Below are 22,011 nucleotides of genomic sequence, written 5' to 3'. Positions count from 1 at the left end.
GATGGATGGATGGCATCCTTGAAGTGACTGGACTGACCTTGAAGGAGCTGGGGGTGGTGACGGCCGACAGGGAGCTCTGGCGTGGACTGGTCCATGAGGTCACGAAGAGTCGGAGACGACTGAACGAATGAACAACAACAAACAATCTTTAGGACTTGAAAAACTTTCTCACTTCAAAAGCCCATTAGAGTCTAAGGAGAGACCTTTCTCTTGGGTTGGATCTATACTGCCAAATAATGCAATTTGAACTATACTATGTGGTCAATGTAGACTCATATAATGCATTATTTGGCAGTGTAGATCCAAGTCTTTGTCTTATTAGGTATTCTGGCCACCAGGGGAGCTGTCGCTTTACCGTCCATTTGTGACACTGATGAAGTACTTCCTCATTCTTTGCATGCTTGCTGGAGATTTTTATGGCATCGTATATTTGCCTCCCTGCAGAAGCGGTACCTAAATTTCCTACTTGACAGATGCAACTGTCTTTCAGGCTGCAAAGGTGGACAGCAAGCTACACAAAGAGGTCACAAGCTCACTCTGACCCGGGCTGGCTTTGAACTCATGACCTTTGGGTCAGTAGTGATCTTAATGCAGCTGACTCCCAGCCAGCTGTGCCACAGTCCCGGTGGACTATAATACTAATAATAATACTAATACTAATAATAATTGTAACGTGCCCCTCCCATACCCTTGAGTGCCCCCCCACAGTTCTTTGACTCCTCCTATCAGTGCCCCCCCCCCCCCCCCCCCCCCGCACCCGGAATCATACCTGATACATTAACCTGGGTTTTCAAACTGTGATTTTAAACTGTTTTCTAGTTTTCTAATCTGTGGAGCTGTGTTTCCCCTTCCCAGGGTGCTTGTGCCTCGCTTTGTGCTGGTCAGTGACTATAATAAAGTTTTGTTGTTGAAAGAAAGGTATAAATGAATAATAATATTGCAACCATATAAATGAATATAATATTGCAACCAGTAGTAATGGGGAGCTGTGTTTGTCTCAGTCTTTAAGAATAGCCTCAAGGCACCCTTTCCTTTCTGGTGCAATACCTGCTGCAAAGAACAGGATTGTCTGCCTAATAGCTGCTCCTAAAAAGACCTAAAACGCACCGATATAGTGCAAAGTAAGAAAAAAAAGGAGACAAAAGGTATAGAACAAAACCGAGAAACATATACGAACATCAGCAGACAAAATGTATTAGCTACCAAACAAGGAAGCCAACCTCCTTTGATTTAGACACTGATGATAAAAGGCAAAATAAATCATGAGAAGGTAGAAATGGGGAGATTAAATCCAAATGGTGCTCTATTAAGCTTCCCATTTCCACCTTACTCAGCTCAGGTATTTGCAAGTCCTAGTAGCCCCTGATGAGTTTCCAGCTGAGGATTTCTAATGTATTTTAATAATTGACACTCGGCTTCCAAAGGCAGAGTGGCTTCATTTGCAGTTTTGAAAAGTTGAAAACGGTTTATCAAGAAATCAGCTTACCTTGCAACGTCTGGAAGGTTCACTCGCAGCTTATTAATCATAACTGGCAGTGAATGATAAACAATTGGCTATGAGCTACAACTAAACTTTTCCCCACGCCTGATCAATAATGAATTACACTGTTTGCCGCCAAAGGGGGTCAAACAGACAAATAAACCCAGAAAGATTGCTATTGAGTTTTTCAGAAGACAAGGGAGTGCAACGGCAGCAAGGTTACGGGGAAAACTACACAGCCACATATGACAGACGTATGAACACCTCACAATAAAGAGATTGCTACACCATAGGTAGAGAAAGCTTTTGCGCATCTAACATTTCTCTTTGACAGCAACATAAGCATTTATTATTATTGTTGTTGCTGTTATTATTATTTTCTTCACAGGTCATTTATTACACAATCCACACATTCATTCAGATTAGTGTCTGATTTTAACTAATAAATGATTCAGAATATTTCTAGCTGTTTCCAACTGATTTTACTCATAGCTGCCCTACTGTCTTTGGAAATATAGATTGGCATACATGTTTAAATAAAGGTAAAGGCAAATGTTTTCCCCTGACATTAAATCTAGTCGTGTCCGACTGGGTGTTGGTGCTCATCTCCATATCTAAGCCAAAGAGCTGGCATTGTCTGTAGACGCCTCCAAGGTCATGTGGCCAGCATGACTGCATGGAGCCACAATACCTCCCCACAAAGCAGTACCTCTTGATCTACTCACATTCGCATGTTTTCAAACTGCTAGGTTGGTAGAAGCTGGGCCTAACAGCAGGAGCTCACCCTGTTCCCCGGATTTGAAACCCCAACTTTTTGGTCAGCAACTTCAGCAGCTCAGCGGTTTAACCCACTGCACCACCAGGAGCCCTTTGGAAATACAATAAGGTAAAGATTTTCCCCTTTGGGGGTTGGTGCTCATCTCCATTTCTAAACCAAAGAGCTAGCGTTGTCCGTAGACACATCCAAGGTCATGTGGCCGGCATGACAGTATGGAGCGCCGTTACCTTCCCTACAGAGCGGTACCCATTGATCTACTCACATTTGCATGTTTTCGAACTGCTAGGTTGGCAGAAACTGGGGCTAACAGCGGGAGCTCATGCCACTTTCCAGTTTTGAACCACTAACCTTTCGGTCGGCAGCTCAGCACTTTAACCCTCTGTGACACCAGGGGTTTGGAAATATAGGATGGCATAAATGTTTAAATAACAGAAGGGAAATCCCCTGGCTGTTGCTACCATTTTTGAATGCCATACAAACTTTTTAAAAAGCCATAAGTGGCACCACATTGGAAAGAGTAAGAAGGGTCGGTACCCCTTTTAGATTCTCCTGGGATGGACTAAGCTCTTGACTTTCACCATTCTGATCGGGAAATTTGATGGTTTCTTTTTTTGCTAACAGTTAAGGTACAGTACTCAAATTGACTTGTGGGTTAATATTTTTTGACTAACACTTCAAGACTTCTACATGAGTATAAAGGGCAATTTACGTTGTCATCAGGATGGGACATTATGGCCACATCAGTGTTCCTCATAAGTAATGTTAGCCAACACTCATGTTAGACAGTACATTTTCATTATTTCTATAATTTATCCTACTATCTATGAAGAAGGACAAGGAGGCTGAAGGGTCACCAAAGCCCCCAGATAAGCAGAACTCTTTCTCCGTGTTTCAGAGAATTGAAGAATCATTGCCAGATGCTTTTATACCATGCTTCATATCCATATCGAGTAACAACCTGACTTTCATAATCAGGCATGGGCAATATGTGGACCTCTTGATATGACCTGACTTCAACCCCTATGCAAACGTGAGCACTGACAGGTGTCGCAGTCCAGAAAAGTTTGGAGAACCTGGGCATTTCCCACCTTTTATAAAAGCAAGATAATGAACTTTAGATTGAATTCTGTAAACTATCCCAATTTACATGGTTTGGCTGCACTTGTATAAACAGCTCAAAGTTTTGCAAACAAATCCAAAATGTGGTCAATGGCAAAAACTGCTGTATGTATGAGTCAATCTGCATGCATGAAGGTTGAAAAAGTGTTACCTTAGAAGCGGGTGAAAGATGATAGTGATATTTCGGGCTCCAGGCTTGCAGACAAACTTTGTCCCTCCGCCTTCTATTAAGTTGTCATCGGGTCCTCCTTGAAAAGGAAACAAAGAGAAAAAAATGATGGTTTTCTGGCACTGCTCATTTTCCCATGCACTGAACTGGCATTAACAAGATCACCTTTTGAAGTCAGATTCGGCAAGCGAATGGGGGAGAAACTGTTATTAATGTATTTGCAAGAGCATGCAGGTGTACTTCATGAGCCCGGAAAAGCCATCTGCCCCATTTAACAACTCTGTTTAAGGGATAACGCCAAATGTTCTGAAAGTGAGGAAAGACAGGGAGTCTTCATTTAAGAGGCACTTTAATGGGTTCTGAGTTCATGCTAATTAACATCAGATCCTCTACTTGTAATTTTGACAGGTTGAAAGACTTGAAACCTTTCCTGATCCAGGTAGACTACTATTGGTCTATACTCCTACAATAAATGTGAATTATCATTAGTAAAATCATATTGTGACATTTTCTTGGGATGCCACCTTCAGCAATAGGTCATGAAGTTTATGTTGATTTATTGAGCGTTTGATCAAAGGCACAAAAGCAAAACCCCCCCGAAGCGTACGACCTTAGTCAGCTCCAAAGCCTGGAGCAGCTCTTATCTTTTATTGCAAGTACTAAAACTACCGACTATTTACAGAAGTAGCAAAAACACGTCTGTCCTCCTAGCTGTACATTGGAAGTGAAACCGCATGGCTATCTGATTCTGTGGAATGTAAACACGTTACAGGAAATCTCCAAAGTTATGCTCTAGTAATCAAGCACAGCTCCATGCATTTATTTTATTTTATTTTATTTATTTATTTACTTTGCTTATATACCGCTGTTCACAGCCCAGGGGCAACTCACAGCGGTGTACAACATAGAAGGAACAAGGTACAAAATACAAGACACAATATAAAAAATCTACAATCCATCATTAACAAAAAACATCATCATCAAAAGCATCATCGTTACTACGAAAGCCATTCCGCGTCGTCTCATCATCAAAACCACAATCCAATATCATTTTCCATTGTTCCATTCCTATAGTCAATTACCAATCATTGCACTTCTTGTTCGAACACCTTCTTGAACAGCCAAGTCTTTAATTTCCTGTGGAATAGCATCAGGGAAGGGGCCAGTCTGATGTCCACGGGAAGGGTGTTCCACAGCCGAGGAGCCACCACCGAGAAGGCCCTATCTCTCGTCCCCGCCAGCCGTGCCTGTGAAGCAGGCGGGATCGAGAGCAGGGCCTCCCCGGACGATCTCAAAGTCCTGGTGGGCTCATAGGTCGAGATGCGGTCAGAAAGGTATCTTGGGCCGGAACCGTTTAGGGCTTTATAGGCCAACGCCAGCACCTTGAATTGAGCCCGGTAGCAAATCAGCAGCCAGTGGAGCTGGTACAACAAGGGGGTTGTATGCTCCCTGCGTCCCGCTCCTGTTAGTATCATGGCTGCCGCACGTTGGACCAGTTGGAGCTTCCGGGCCGTCTTCAAAGGCAACCCCACGTAGAGAGCGTTGCAGTAGTCTAAACGGGATGTAACCAGAGCGTGGACTACCGTGGACTAACTCTTACATTGCATTGCTACACCACACAGTTTAAACCATGACAATATTTCATCGCATTTAAACCCATGTTCTAACAGTTTACACAGAGAGAGAGACATGGTCCCCAGTATCTGTTAATCTATGCAAGACAATCTTGAGAACCAATGAGGTATAAGGGTTGGGACTCTGGAGAACAATGTTTGAATCACTGCCTTATCAAAACGAAAACCAACTGGGTTGTTTATACAAATGTAGTCTCCAACTTACAGCGACCATGGGGTTTTCTTGCCAATATTTCCTCAGAGGGGTTTTGCCCTTGCTGTCTTCTGTGGCTGAGATAGTATGCCTTGCCAAGGTCTCCCTGTGGGTTTCCATGGCCAAGGGGGATTTGAACCCTTTTGTTCAAAGATCTAGTCGTATGTTCAAAGTGGTCCATCATGCTGAGTCATGGGGAATTTTACTGTACAAGATATGGCAATGTCTGGTAGCTTAATAAAAGACTGAATAAATTCATGGAAGGAGATCTTAATGAAGTGATCTTGGGTCAATGAAACCAGCATCATCTATGGCAGTGGTTCTCAACCTGTGAGTCCCAGATGTTTTGGCCTACAACTCCTAGAACTCCCAGCCAGTTTACCAGTTGTTAGAATTTCTGGGAGTTGAAGACTAAAACATCTGGGGACCCACATGTTGAGAACCACTGATCTACAGTAAAGCTGTTGTTGTCATTGTTGTTGTTGTTGTTTTCTTGCTCTGAGATTGAGAATGTGATTTGCACAGAATCACCTAGTTGGTTTTCGTTTTGATAAGGCAGTGATTCAAACATTGTTCTCCAGAGTCCCAACCCTTATACCTCATTGGTTCAATTAAGTATGACAACTCTCCTAAATTAAGTTTTAAATTCTTCCCACTATATTGTTTTCTTTGCATTCATGCAAGCATGAGAACTGAAAATGTATGGAATGTTAGCAACTTTTATTGAAAGGTGTCCATCTCTACCTAGCAAAGTGAAATAATCATCTAAGACTCCAGTCACATAAAGATGTTCAGACTGATGGAAAAGTCCTAGCCTGGAATATTGTGCCAAATTCTGGGCACCACAATTAAAGAGAGAAATTGACAAGCTGGAATGTGTCCAGAGGAGGGCGACTAAAATGATCAAGGGTCTGGAGAACAAGCCCTATGAGGAGCGGCTTAAGGAGCTGGGCATGTTTAGCCTGAAGAAGAGAAGGCTGAGAGGAGATATGATAGCCATGTATAAATATGTGAGAGGAAGCCACAGGGAGGAGGGAGCAAGCTTGTTTTCTGCTTCCCTGGAGACTAAGACGTGGAACAATGGCTTCAAACTACAAGAGAGGAGATTCAATCTGAACATGAGGAAGAACTTCCTGACTGTGAGAGCCGTTCAGCAGTGGAACTCTCTGCCCTAGAGTGTGGTGGAGGCTCCTTTTTTGGAAGCTTTTAAACAGAGGCTGAATGGCCATCTGTCAGGGGTAATTTGAATGCAATATTCCTGCTTCTTGGCAGAATGGGGTTGGACTGGATGGCCCATGAGGTCTCTTCCAACTCTTTGGTTCTATGATTCTATGATTTGTTCTTTCTGATTTTATAATAAGTTCAATAAAATGACCTGGGAGCAGATATAAAAAAGTTTCTAATCATAGCAAAAGCTGTCAAATAATATTTTGGGATAAACAAAATGTGTATGGCTCTCTAAAAACAAAATCAAAAAGAACTGGAACAAAATAGGAGACTTTCTGCCCTTTATAAAAACAGTTTGAATGCTCCCTTAGCAAATACAGGGTGAAATTAAGTATAAGGGATGCTCTTGTAACAGTGAATCAACCTGCACTAATTAATATTCTGATGGAGATGAACTTTCGAGTGAGAAATTAAGCAATCCGTCTTATCTTCTCCGGCCATGCTATTCAAGGATCGGCTTTTGCAGAAAGAGCTTTCTGTTCTTCTCAGCTCCTGAGATTTTCAAATAATAATAAATGCTATCTGCAAATAGGATAATCAGTGCTCAATGTAGGTCCTCAGGACCATAAGATTGACTCTTTCTAGCCATTAACAGCCAGGGCACCACCCTGACCTTCCTCTGAGCCTGGACTGTGACCTGGGATGCTCAGCTTCCCTAACTCTGGAATCCCTAGTAGGAAGACGAACCAGAAATTGAAAGCATATTCACAATTTTAGTTTCCAGATCAAGGAGCATCCACCACACTCCAGAGCAGAGAGTTTCAGTACTGAACAGCTCTCATAGTCAGGAAGTATCTTCCTAATGTTCAGGTGGGATCTCCTTTCCTGTAGTTTCTGCATCCTAGTCTCCAGGGCAGCAAAAAACAAACCTGCTCCCTCCTCCCTATGAGTTCACTTCACATACTTATACATGGCCCTCATCATGTCTCCTCTCAGCCTTCCCTTCTGCAGACTAAACATGCCCAGCTCTTTAAACTGCTTCTCATAGGGCTTGTTCTCCAGCCCCTTGACCTTTGAGTTGCCCTCCTTTGGACACCTTCCAGCTTGTCAACATATTTCTTCAACTGCGGTGCACAGAATCGGACACAGTGTGATTCTAGGTGTGGTCTGACCAAGGCAAAATAGAGGGGTAGCATGACTTCTCTGGATCTAGACATTGTACTATTTATGCATGCAAAAATCCCACTGGCTTTTTTGACTGCCACACGACATTGTTGGCTCATGTTTAACTTGTTGTCCAGGAGGACTCCAAGATCTTTTTCGCATGAACTGCTGTTCCTTGTAAACTGTGGAATCTGGAACAAGTCCCCAGTATAGGAACAGGAATGTGGAGAAGTTTCTGTTTGCCCAGTGGATTTGCAATGAAGTTATGTTTTGTGGGTTGTTGTAGGTTTTTCGGGCTGTATGGCCATGTTCTAGAAGCATTCTCTCTTGACATGAGGTTCTCACAACCTCTGAGGATACCTGCCACACATGCAGGTGAAACATCAGGAGATAATTCTTCTAGAACATGGCAATATAGCCTGAAAAACCTATAACAACCCAGTGATTCCGGCCATGAAAGCCTTTGACAATTCAAGTTTTGCTTAATTTTCTTAGCACTTCCACTGTGTGTTCCGATTCTAATGTACAAAGCTTTAGCTCACCGATCTAGATTAAAGAAGCCTGGGCTGATTTTACAATTCTTTGTAAAAAGAAAGAACCATGTTTTCCAGCATTCTCTGCCTTGGCTGAAGCAGTAGTACCTCTAGATCCCAAACTTACATAAAGTTTTGGATCCATGACCAAGTAATGGATTAATCCTAACTGTTGATCAAAGTCATATGGACTGTTCCCAGGACTAAAACAAAGCAAAGAGAGAAATATTTACTATAACTGATCAAATATAGTTTGAGCATTCCTGATCTGGCATTCCAAAATCTGAAATATTCCAAAATCCAAAACTGTCCATATGACTGACTCAGAAAGTGAAATCTTTGGTTTCTGAAGGATCAACACACCTAAACTTTGTTTCATGTACAAAGTTATATATTCAACCAGAGAAATCAGCCATAGCAGAGCACCTGATGAACCAACATGAACACAGCATTTTATTTGAGAACACAGAAATGCTGGACCACTCTCACAACCACCATGTCAGACTACACAGAGAAGCCATTGAAATACACAAGCATGTGGACAATTTCAACAGAAAGGAGGAAACCATGAAAATGACCAAATCTGGCTACCAGTATTAAAAACTCTTAAAATTGCAACAGCACAACAACAGAGAGGAAGCAGACAGGGACATCTAATCACTTCTCAACAAAAGTTTGCTCCAGGCACATTCAGCCCATTGTATGCTAATCAAGGTGGTCAGTTGAAACATTCACACCTAGCTCCAGCAGACAAGAGTCTTTTGTCCCACCCGGGTCATTCCACAGATATATAAACCCTTTTTCCTAGTTCCAACAGACCTCACTACCTCTGAGGATGCTTGCCATCGATGCAGGCGGAACGTCAGGAGAGAATGCCTCTAGAACATGGCCATACAGCCAGAAAAAACCTACAACAACCCAAAGTTATATATTTTTTTAAATCTATAAAATTACTCTCAGGCTATAAGAAGTAAATGAAACATAAATTAATTTGGTGTGTAAATTTGGTTTCATCTCTAAGATAACTCATTATGTATGTACCTATAAACAAATGGAAGTATATCATAGTTCCTAAAAATCCAAAAGACTTCTTGTCCCAAGCAATTGAAAAAGGGATAATCAACCAGTATCTGTATTTCTGTACTATTAGTAGACCTTTCGTTTGGATTAGTACACATGGCTTATTTCTGAGCCATTTTGACCATGACTGCAGTCAGGGCAATACAAGGTGGCTGCAAAGAGAAGGCTCGATAACTGTCACCTTAACGAGAAACATTTTTATTGTTCAGAATTCCAGGAACCCTGGCTTTTGTAGCCACCTCACCATTCCCAGAAATCTCTTTTGAATACCAACTAGTCTTGTATTTTTCATATCTTTATGGCCCACAGTGGGTTACGGCGGCCTTTTACAGCAAGCAGAAAAGCATTAAATGTTTTCCAGCTGCTGTATAAAAGAAAGAGTGCCAGCGTGGTGATTTAATTTGTCTGGTAATAAACTAGAAGGGCTTCTTGTTGAGGATAGGTTTTTCTCTCTCTCTCTTCATCTTGCAGGAACAAGGCATGCTGGAGATGAAGCCAAATGCATCACGAAGTTAAGATTAGCTCCACTTTGCTGATGCTCTCAGCCAAGTGTGCCTACCTGGATGCGGCCGTGAGTGGGAGTCGAGAGACGGGTCCATTAGCATGGCAGCTAAATGTTTCTGTAATGAAGCCTGAAATGTCAGCGCTCTCTTACGATCAAAAGTGTGGGAGATGAACAGGCCTTGCTAAGGAGGCATTTTAAAAAGAGTCAGAAGAGACGGCACGAAGACTTTGCAAGAGCCTGCCACATACAGAAACACAATTTAATATTTCTAAAAGAAACTTAGTCCATGAGGGGCAGGTTTACTTATCTCTATAGCCATCCTTCCCAAACTGAGTGTCTATGGGAAGACGATCGAAATGGTAAAAGGACTGGAAACCGATCCCACTGAGTAACAGTTGAGGGAGCTGGGTATTCAACGGCTGTGTTTATCCCAAGCATGGGCAAACTAAGGCCCAAAGTTTGGATACCTCAGATCCTCCTAATTTTCCCTGTCCACAGCGACTTGTCATGTCCTTAACCTACAAAACCTTATACTGTTCTGGCCTGGTTTACCTGTCCGAACGTACCTTCCCCTATAAACCATCAAGGACTTTAATATCTTCCAGAGAAGCCCTGCTCTCAGTCCCACCACCTTCGCAGGTGTGTTTGGTGGGGACAAGAGACAGCCTTCTCTGTGGTGGCCCCCCAGCTATGGAACTCTCTCCACAGAGAGATTAGGTCTTCCCCTTCTCTTCTGTCCTTCAGGAAGCATCTAAAATCCTGACTTTGGAGTCAGGCATTTGCAGTTTGATGGATAATCTGATATAAACTAGTAATTATTTGACCACAAGGTTTTGGACTGAGTTGGATGTTGTTTTTAACATTTAGCTCACCAAGGACATTAGTCATGCCCCAACTTGGGCAGTCTTTAAGAGGAGCCTGAAACGTGGTTGTTCCAGTGTGCCTTCCCAGAATAAGGAAACCTTAAGGAACATGTCCCTAATCGCACTTTACTAATGATCTAGGATTGTCTGCTCGCTCCATCTCTCTCCAAATACCTATCCTAGTTATATGTCACCTTGTCATGCCCAGCATTTTTAAAATTCTAATTATTACAATTGGCCCTGCTATAGGTTTTTAATGCGTCGTGGTGTTATTGTTATTGTTTATTGCTTTGTTTATGAGTTTATTTATTGTCTGTATTGCTGTTGTTGCTTTTTTTACTGATATATTTGGGCTCGGCCTCTTGTAAGCCGCACCGAGTCCTTAGGAAGATGGTAGTGGGGTATAAATAAAGGTTTATTATTATTATTATTATTATTATTATTATTATTATTATTAATTGTTTCATATGTATTTTAGAACTTATTTATTGTATGGCATTGAATTTTGCTGTTAACCTTTCTGAGTTCCTCCACGGAGGTAGAGAAGAACGGGATTTAAAATTTCTAAATAAATAAATACAGACAAAAAGATGGGAGAGGAAGGCACGAAGCAGCTGAGAGCCCTCTGGAGTGCTCTCAGCCACCATGTGTCTCACCCTCCTCCCAGCATATAGCCAAGAGGATAGTTCGAGGATTGGAGGAGGAGGATCGGTGCAGTCGCCATGTGTCCTGCCTTCCTTTCAGCTTAAGGATGGGATGAGCAGCCCCGTTCTTATGCTGGGAGGACAACCTGAGGATGTCCCTGGCCTCTCCTGGCCTTCCCTCTCCTGGGTCGTCCCCCCAGTGTGTGCCTAGCCCCTTCCCTCCTGGGCAAGCAATGTGTCCAATGGCAAAAATGTTTTCCCATGCCTGGTTTAGCCCATGGAAGAGTGATAGGATAGGGGGTAGAAAACCTGCCATCTCTGAGAGCCAACATGATGTAAGGATTTGAGTACTGGACTCTAGGAGACTGCAGGTCAAAGAGCCATTGGATGACCTTGGCCAAGTCACATTCCCTAGTCTCACGGGAAGGCAGTGGCAAACCTTTCCAAACTAAAATTGACAAGAAAACTATGAGACAAAGTTGCTACAATTCAGAAATGAATTAAAGGAACACAACGAGAAAATACAAGAGGAATAGAAGTCAAGCAGCCCTCTACAATACATTGTTCTACTGCAAATCCCAGCAGCCACAGCTTAGAGTAGTCTATTATTATTATTATTATTATTATTATTATTATTATTATATACAGTTAAAGCAATATTAAACAACAAGCAATAAAACAATACACCAGGACACAATAAAACTGGGCCAGGCTAGAGTAATGGGTACAGATTAAAAGTGCTGATGTGACAGATGATATGTAAGGATTATAGGGTAAGTGCAGTGTGCCAACAATCTTAATTTCTAATAAAGTGCTTCTGGGACTTGTTGTTGGAGTTTTCCTATTCTGGAAAGGCACATCGGAAGAGCCAGGTCTTCAAGTTCTTTCTAAAGACTGTCAACATAGGGGCCTGTCTAAGATCTTTGGGGAGGGTGTTCCAGAGTCGGGGGCCCGCCACAGAAAAGGCCCTGTCTCGCGTCCCCACCAGACGCGCCTGATGAGAATTGCTGGAAGCTTGAGTAGAACAGCATCTGGAAGGCTACATGATTCCCAGTCCTGAATTATAATAGTAAATACCATAAAGCTGGAAATATGTGACAACAATTTGCACCATTCAAGTGTTCCAAGTGCTTTACACATATTCACGCTGTTCTTTATATACATTCACTCTGCCGTTCTCAAGCAACCATCCTGACAAAGCAGACCAAGATTTCCACTGAAAAGCAAGTTATTCAGCTAACTCCTTGCAAACAAAACCTTCAATTTGTATATGAATAAGTGAAAGCTGCAGAGAAATTGCGTGCCTGGTTCCAGTTTGAAAACCTGCCCAAAAGACTCCTTGTTCACATCTTGTTGGATTTTATCATCAGAGGAAATTTGTACTCAGTGGAAGTTCTAAATATTTTAATACAAAAGGGAAGGGGAAAGCTTGCAGCAGTTATTTAATGGTACCTAAGATAAAACAGTTCGACAACATTGTTAGCAGTGAAAAATCCAGAAGCTATTCCCCTGGAAACCATTCCCTGACAAGGTGCCAGGGCCATTAAAAGTGTAAATACACCTTCCTAGCCAAGGACGTTGAGAGTTCGGCTCCAGGAACACCATTGCCAGCAATCAAGGGAAGAAAAAAGGAACCTGGAAAAGTAGAACATATAAGGCTCTTCTTATTTGAGAATGCAACTTCTCAAGATGTAGTTAGATTATGATAATCCCTAACATTATAGAAATATAAATTAAAAAGAGCAACCAAATGGGATTTGGGGGGCATCTGGCCATCTTTTCCAAGTCCTTTAAAGGCTTTTTCAATCTGGTTATAAGGAGGAATCATTCATTCCAGCATGTTCAGAAAGTTTACCTCTTTCCTATCTTTTGAGATATACCAGATAGACATTCTCCAAAAGGAAAAGAAATGCCAGATCACCTATAAACCCAGCTCATTCACAGCTGGGAAAACAAGGAAGAAAAATAGCTCTCCTTGGCGCTTGTTTTTATGAAGCCGTATTTTCAGACTGCTTTAGTTTTATTGTCCTTTAAGTGACATTTTTATTTGTGATCCGCCTTGAGTGCCATATGTCTGTCAAGAAAGAAGCTGAGAATTATAGCGATAATCAAGTGCCATATATTAAACTTAGACATCTACCGCTTCTACTCAACATAAAACAAAAATGTTTTGTCTTCTGGCAATACTTTCCCTTGTTCTTTTGCTGTTGTTTGTTGTTTATTCATTCAATCACTTCTGACTCTTCGTGACCTCATGGACCAGCCCACGTCGGAGGTCTCTGTCGGCCGTCACCACCCCCAGCTGCTTCAGAGTCAAGCCAGTCACTTCAAGGATACCAGACACTTGCTTCTTGGGAGGAGAGCAATGACCAATCTCGATAAAATCGTGAAGAGTAGAGACATCACACTGGCAACAAAGATCTGCATAGTTAAAACAATGGTATTCCCAATAGTCACCTACGGATGTGAGAGCTGGATCATAGGGAAGGCTGAGCGAAGGAAGATAGATGGATACTGGTTGGATCTTCTCACGGTCCAAGGCACTCTCAGAACTTTCCTCCAGCACCACAGTTCAAAAGCATCTCTCTTCCTTCGCTCAGCCTTCCTTATGATCCAGCTCTCACATCCATAGGTGACTATGGGGAATACCATTGCTTTAACTATGCGGATCTTTGTTGCCAGTCTGATGTCTCTACTCTTCACTATTTTATCGAAATTGGACATTGCTCTCCTCCCAAGAAGTAAGCGTCTTCTGATTTCCTGGTTACAGTCTGCATCTGCAGTAATCTTTGCACCTAGAAATACAAAGCCTGTTGCTGCCTCCACATTTTCTCCCTCTATTTGCCAGTTCTCAATCAAACCGGTGGCCATCATCTTGTTTTTGTTTTGTTTTTTTATGTTTCAACCCAGCTTTTGCATTTTCTTCTTTCACCTTGGTTAGAAGGCTTCTCAGCTCCTCCTCTTTTTTGGCTCTCAAAGTGGTATCATCTGCATATCTAAGGTAGTGAATGCTTTTTCCAGCCATTTTAACCCCAGCCTTGCATTTGTCAAGCCACACACATCGCATGATGTGTTCTGCATGCTTCATATTTTATTTTATTATGGAAAGTTATTACAATTAAGTAATGCTAAATGTATTTTTTTAATAAAAGTGAATAGAAGAAACATTATTGAGATCCTTTCTCCGAAGGAAGCCCTCTCAATTGACTTTGCACAGTCATCTTTGGGATTGGTCACAGAGTTGCACCAAAAGATCTAGAGAAGTGGTTCTCAACCTGTAGGTCCCCAGGTGTTTTGGCCCAGACTCCAGAAATCCCAGCCAATCTACTAGCTGCTAGGATTTCTGGGAGCTGAAGGGCAAAACATCTGGGGACCCACAGGTTGAATACCACTGATCTAGAGGCTACGAGATAATATTTTTAATTTTTCCACTTTTGAGACCCTAACCCCAGTGAATGTGGAGGGACTATAGATGTGTTTCTGGGCATTAGTTCTTCCACAGAAAAATGTGATACCAGAGGCAGAAACAGCATGGAAATAACAGGGATAGGTTCCTACACCACAAAGGAGGAGGAGAAGGAGGAGGAGGAGGAGGAGGAAGAAGAGGAGGAGGAGGAGGAGGACTGCTCAACATCTTTTAACAATCTTTTAATTCAAAACTGAGAATATTCATGCATAAAAGGAAACAACCTGATCATGCAAGCCTTGGAAAAGACAAGAACCTGTGGATACTTCAAGAAACTACTTGAAGACTTAATTCAAAATACATCCAGGAATGAATTTTTATTTGAAAAGTATGAAATGGATAAAACAGGTATAAAATGAACTTTGTAAAAAATAACAGCTTCTGGGTCAAAGTTTTTTTTTTAACTGAGGCGCCTGTTCTGTCTCCAAAGATGGCTCGGCAGATAATGTGCAGACAATGCCTTGACTCCAATATTACCGCTGCTCCCCAAAGCTGCAATCATCTGACGTCTACCAAGACATGAATTCCAATATGATGCTTAATATTTCAAAACCTGATATATTAGTCACTCTCAGTCCACCGCAAAGAATGGAACATGTGGGAAGAGAAGCTGCAGTGTGCACTTTCATTTCGCAGGTTGTACAAAAGGTTGTGGTTCAATTTGTCTGTACTTCATCATTTGATCACAGCATCGAGCACATATATAAAATGCTTCTCTGCTTCACAATCTGTTTAAAATGTAAGCATCTCTTACAACTCAGGACTCAGCAGCAGGAGGTATGATTAATGTGTTTGTCATCTCTCATATATACCGTTTAGGTTAGGCTCTCTTAAATCCCTATGTACACGGAATCTATACACACAGGGAAATGCAGTCATGTAGCAAGACGGGAGGACAAACCCTCCCTTCACCACAAACTTCCCTGGGAAAATGAGACAATACTTTTTCTCCTAATGTGCAATCAACAGGATCTGCAATATATCTTACATTTATATTTGGTTTCCTCTCATTGCACAGTACAATAAAAGAATAGCATTTCCTCTAATGCAGTGAAGAGAACAAGCAAGACAAACTTCAGATATCTGAAAACATTATACTTAAATGCAATATCTTCCAGTTATTTTTAATACATAGGCTGAGTATCCCATAACCAAAACATCTGGGACAAGAATGCTTGCATTTCAGATTGTTTACTTGCATTCACATATACATTTGCAATGAAATGTCTGTGTAGATTCAACCATCGTGACTGTGGAGAAGAACAGACAACTCCGCATCTGTATGCTTGTCCATTATGCCCTGCCTCATGTACAGAGGAAGAATTGTTGGAGGCTACAGACAATGCCATTGCTGTTGCCCGTTTTTGGTCAAAAGATATTTAGCCACCTGTGCTCCTTCTATTTTTATCAGTTTTATACTAATTGATATGAAATAGATAATACCATCGGAAACAAAAGTATAACTCTCTCAGCCATCTATTTGGATGATATTTGATTTCGGAGCATTTCAAATTTTTAGATAAAGGATGCTCAGCCCGTACACCTGCATATCCACTATTTTCATATTTAGCATTAATAGCACATTGCCACCAATCTTCTTCATCACAGGATTCCAGGTATACAATTGAATACAATTAATCCAAAATGTTGAAAGACAATTAAACCACTAAATCGTTTTTTTTAAAAAAGGTAAGTGTATTAAAATATAAACACAACATACCTCATTAAAAGATTCACCTACTGAAAAAAGTTAAAAGCCCTTTTAAGGTCTTCCTAAATAGCAACCTCAGTTGAAAGACAACAGAGGGGAACAACTAAACCTGCTGTAGAAGAGAAGCCCATCATTTGGGAGCAGCCACAACAAAGGCTCTCTCCCACGTCTTCAAAAATATTCCAGAATAACATCCCGAACCGAAAGGAGTATTATGAGTATGGACAAATCAAGAGGGAGCCAAGGATGGTTCAGTGGTTTAAGTATTGGAGATTGGACTCTAGTCACCCTTCTCTGGACATGTCTCAGCTTGTCAATATATTTTTTTAAATTGTGGAGACCTGAATTGGACACAGTATTTCAGGTGATGTCTGACCAAAGCAGAATAGAGTGGGACTATGACTTCCTTTGATCTAGACCAGTGACTCTGGGAGGCCTACTCAACCATGGAAACTGACTCACACAACACATTCTCTCAAAATCCTTGGAAACTAATGACAAATGTTGTTTGAACAACTCTTGCCAGAAATGAACCCCTATGATAAGTTCACCATAACCTGGAGGAGACTTGAAGATAAAAGAAAAATAGCAAGCTAAAACTATTGCACACTTGAATGCACAAAGAAGGGCCAGGGGAGGAACATCATAAAAAGGTGGTCACCAATTAATTCCAGTGATGATTAAATATGTGAAGTCCTTAAGTGCATTTTCCAGAAAGTGTTCATGTGTGTGAGAGAGAAACAATGGAGTGAGATTCTCCAAGGTTTCCTTCAGCCTTATGCAGACCCTTCTCCTCTGACAGTTGCCCGCTGTTTTCCTAGGACAGGATAGGTCTGATATACTATATTTATTGTTTCAGCTTTTATATTCCGCCCTTCTCACCCCGCAGGAGACTCAGGGCGGATTACAGTGTACACATATATGGCAAACATTCAATGCCAATTTTGACGTACAACATATACAGACATAGACAGAGGCTATTTAACTTTTCTGTCCGCCAGGGGAGCTGTCGCTTTCATCGTCCATCTGCGACACTGATGAAGTACTTCTGCATCCCTCGCATGCTTTTGCTGGAGTCTTTTTTTTTATGGCCTCATAAATTAGTTAATTTAGCCTCCCCACACTTTAAGGTGGTACCTAATTTTCCTACTTGACAGATGCAACTGTCTTTCGGGTTGCAAAGGTCAACAACAGGCTACACAATTTGTTCGAAATCCACTCCAACCCGGGCTGACTTCGAACTCATATGCATATATGAGTCTACCTCATAAGAATAGGTTCAGGGCTGATTGGGTGGTCAAAATTAGGTTTTGATATGACCCATAGAGGTTGAGGGTCATTCCATAGAGAAGAGAACATTTCAAACCCCCCTACAATCTTCACCTTTTGGAACACAACTCAAATGTTCAAAAAGCCAACAAGATGACAGGACCTATGCTTCTTTTAGGTTCTCCAAGGCTGAATTAAGATCTCACCTTTCCAACATTTTCCACCACTTTACTCAGAGAAGGGGACCCTTTTTTATAAGGGTTTAGGCACAGTACTCCCTTTGACCTATGGAGAAATTGTCAGGGATTTTTTTTGGTTGATGTTTTGACTAAAATTTCAAGACTTACACAAGAGTATATCGGGTACTTTACTTTCTGGACTGCCAAAATGGCAGAATTTCCCCCAAACATACACTAGCCCAGAGCCTCATCTTTGATAAGCCGGATGATGCCTCTGAAACCTGAAACATCATGCTGCAGACGGGAATTGTTTTAGAACAGCGATCTTAAGTCAATACTGCTATTATCATTTACTCCTAATCATGCAAATTGGGTTAATAAAAACCCACGGACAGTGTGTCCCCATGCATAATGTTAAATAGATTTAATATGGCAACTGTGGGAGCGATACAACAAATGGCACAAGATTAAGGAGCTTTGCCAGCTTCCAGGGGTCACAGTGGCGGCTGAATCCCGGGAGGCAGGTTTAACAAATTGTTCCTGACGCTGGTGGATTCGGTGGGACCTCAGCCAGCGAAGGTGCAGGTGCTGCTTGAAATCTCTTACATCAAAGCCCCAGCAAGAGAAAATCATTGGCTTGGCTTTTCTGAGCTATGATATCTCTATCTGTCTGCATGAACAAGGGATTGGGAAGGTGGCAGGGAAGAGAGAGAGAAAGACTGCTATTTCTTCCCCAAACACAAAAGGGGGGTCTGAATTAATTCATTATCAAGTAAATGTGTACACAGAATCTGGGTAATAATACGGACTTTCCCCCCGAGGGAACTCTAAATGGATTGTCTTTGCCTGCAAAGCACAAAGTACAAAGCTACAACTCCCATCTGCAGCCGAAATGATCAGATTGTTCAGAACCGGAGCTGTCAGATGGTATTACTCAACCTGTTCATCCATAATCTTTTTCAGAGGGGCTTTTTCCCACCTCCTCATTTCGCCGCTTTGTTTTGCCCAAGATTCAATCAAAGGTGCATTAGGCATTCGAAAGCATCCCACACTCGGGCTCCCAAGCGGCATCGCAGACCCCGGAGACCCTGGCGTTAATTTGGTTACAGCTTAATCCGTGAATTTCAATGCAGGCGCAGCTACCCGACAAACCCTGCTTACCAATAGTGGCGAGAAAACACAGAGGGCTCTCCCCCATCGCACCTCATGCCCCGCTTGCAAACGAAACCCGTTCACCAATAGCCAAGATGGTAACTGAACCCCCGCAACAGATATTAACAATTGTGGGAAAGCAGCCAGAAACTTTAATCGCAATTCTTTGAAAACACAGCCGGGGATTTGGAAATGCTGCTAGTCCGGGATATGATCCTAATACCATGCTTAATCAAAGCCATGGCAGGCACCAGAGCAACCTGCAGACTTTAATAAAAACCAATTCCATCGAAGTCGCTGTGTCAGAAACACGCTGAACCCTCATTTTGTAAACTCTTGAGGGAAAGGAAGAGGGGGAAAAAAGTTTATTCTTCCATATATTTCTGAGTGAAATATACGAAAAGGAACCGAAGGCCAATCCGTTTGGGAACACAGTGCGTCTATAACCATCGTCTTCTAGAAAGCAACTTTGAATTTATTCTCCCCGCTCTCTATTTTGCTATTTTCCTTCCCTTGCAATCCTTCAAGAAGAAGGGCCAGGAACTCAATGTCTGGCCAGAGTAGGAAGTAATAATTTTGTGACTTATTCTGGCATTGAATGAAAAGCAGCAAGACGGAGGGAAACAAGGGCAAGGGGGAAAACGCACATGGAAACAGACGCTTCATTTCACAAAAAGAGCCAGAGCTTTTCTCTCAGATGTCAAGGGCTTCTGTTGCAAGATTTGAAAGGCTGAGCAGACAAGCGTCCAAAAGCAACTGAACCCAACCTGTGAATGGATTTTTGTACATTTAACATGGATTTTGGTGCTGCAACCAGTGAAAAGGCTGGCCTCATGAATGTTTTTCTTTTAAAGGCTCTAACATCTGCTTCAACTTCACCAAAAGCCATTTCCTAGAACTGCATTGTAATCTGATGGTGATCCAAAATACAGTGGGGATATGCCCTATATACACGTGCATAACTCTAGCAATCCCAGTCAAAAAACCAACCTCAAAAAAACTGAATCAATATATCCATGGGTCAATGCAACTACTATATCTTAGCTCTTTATCAAAAAGGAACCATCTGCTTATATATAAATTAATTATTCCATCCTCTCATATAAGGATGAATAAATAACCAGGTTTTTTTCCACACTCTGGGAGAAAAGTATTATTTTTGTGCATACTCTCCTTGTGTATAAACATCATAAAACATCTATGATGACTTTCCTGCTCAAATAAACATGTATTTTTGTACCAGCTCCCACATCTCCTGTGGAGAGAACGCTGTGTGTTTCTTTGCATAGAAAAATCCTCCAGAACAGTCTGGGGCATCCAAACACTGGGAGAAGACTTTGCAAAAGTCTTGCTGCTCTCTTCTTCTTCCTTATACGATGGTTATACCAGGAACTAAGTCGCTTCTGGTATATCATGCTACTCTGCTGCTGAGTATGCATGGCCAGTGTAGAACACATCTCACCATGCAAAAACAGTGGATGTGGCTCTCAATGAGACATGCCGCATTATCACGGGGTGTCTCCGGCCTACACCACTGGAGAAATTACACTATTTAGCCGGTATTGCACCACCTGACATCCACCAGGAAGTAGCAACCAATAGTGAAAGGACCAAGGCAGTGACATCTCTGGCCCACCCCCTGTTTGGATATCAGCCAGCACGCCAGTGACTTAAATCAAGAAATAAATTTCTAAGATATACAAAGACACTCACTGGAACACCTCAGCAAGCAAGAGTCCAAAAGTGGCAGGCTAAAACCCAGAACCTCAATCAATTGCTGTTTATTCGTTCAGTCGCTTCCAATTCTTTGTGACCTCATGGACCAGCCCATGCCAGACCTCACTGTCGGCCATCACCACCCCCAGCTCCTTCAGAGTGAAGCCATTCCCTTCAAGGATACCATCCATCCATTTGCCCTTGGTCAGCCCCTCTTCTTTTTTCCTTCCATTTTCCCCAGCATCACTGTCTTCTCTAAGCTTTCCTGTCTTCTCATTATGTGGCCAAAGGACTTCATCTTTGTCTCTAATATCTTTCCCTCCAATGAGCAGTTGGACTTTATTTTCTGAAGTATCGACTGGTTGGATCTTCTTGCGATCCAAGGCATTCTCAGAATTTTCCTCCAACACCACAGTTCAAAAACATCTATCTTCCTCTGCTCAGCCTTCCTCAATCCACGGTTGATGCCAAATGAGAAACTCCCTCCTGGGCACACAGAAAACTGGGCGACTTGGAAGGTGCTGAACACACTGCATTCTGGCACCACTAAATACAGAGCCAACCTTAAGAAATAGGGCTACGAAGTGGAGTCCACAACATGCGAGTGTGGAGAAGAGCAAACCACAGACCACCTATTACAATGCAGCCTGAGCCCTGCCACATGCACAATGGAGGACCTTCTTAGAGCAACACCACTCCAAGTGACCAGCTACTGGTCAAAGGACATTTAATATAATGCCAACTTTTCAAACTTTGTGTCTTTTTTTTAAAAAAAATACAATACAACTGTTTGGTTTCTACTGGTCAGTCGTAAGGCCGAACAGGGCATAGGGTTACAGCCTGTGTTAGATGGGGTTACACTCCCCCTGAAGACGCAGGTTCGCAGCTTGGGAGTGATCCTGGACTCATCGCTGAGCCTGGAAACCCAGGTCTCGGCGGTGGCCGGGAGAGCTTTTGCACAATTAAAACTTGTGCGCCAGCTGCGCCCGTACCTTGGGAAGTCGGATCTGGCCACGGTGGTCCACGCTCTTGTTACATCCCAATTAGATTACTGCAACGCACTCTACGTGGGATTGCCTTTGAAGACTGCTCAGAAACTCCAATTAGTCCAGCGGGAGGCAGCCAGATTGCTCACTGGGGCATCATACAGGGAGCATACCACCCCCCTATTGTGTCAGCTCCATTGGCT

The 22,011-nt window shown here is 42.3% G+C and overlaps 1 protein-coding gene across 1 annotated transcript in view; it reads right to left on the bottom strand.

The window, feature by feature from the left end:
* Positions 1 to 22,011, bottom strand: part of EXOC4 (exocyst complex component 4) — a 579,446-nt gene that overhangs the window by 254,041 nt on the left and 303,394 nt on the right. Inside the window, exon 10 of the mRNA XM_060776413.2 lies at positions 3,529 to 3,625. Within this exon, the coding sequence (XP_060632396.2) occupies positions 3,529 to 3,625 (97 nt within the window). The remainder of the gene's footprint in view (positions 1 to 3,528; positions 3,626 to 22,011) is intronic.

This window comes from Anolis sagrei, chromosome 5, assembly GCF_037176765.1.
Source record: "Anolis sagrei isolate rAnoSag1 chromosome 5, rAnoSag1.mat, whole genome shotgun sequence".
Classification (NCBI taxonomy): domain Eukaryota; kingdom Metazoa; phylum Chordata; class Lepidosauria; order Squamata; family Dactyloidae; genus Anolis; species Anolis sagrei.
This window is presented reverse-complemented; position numbering and strand designations above follow the sequence as displayed.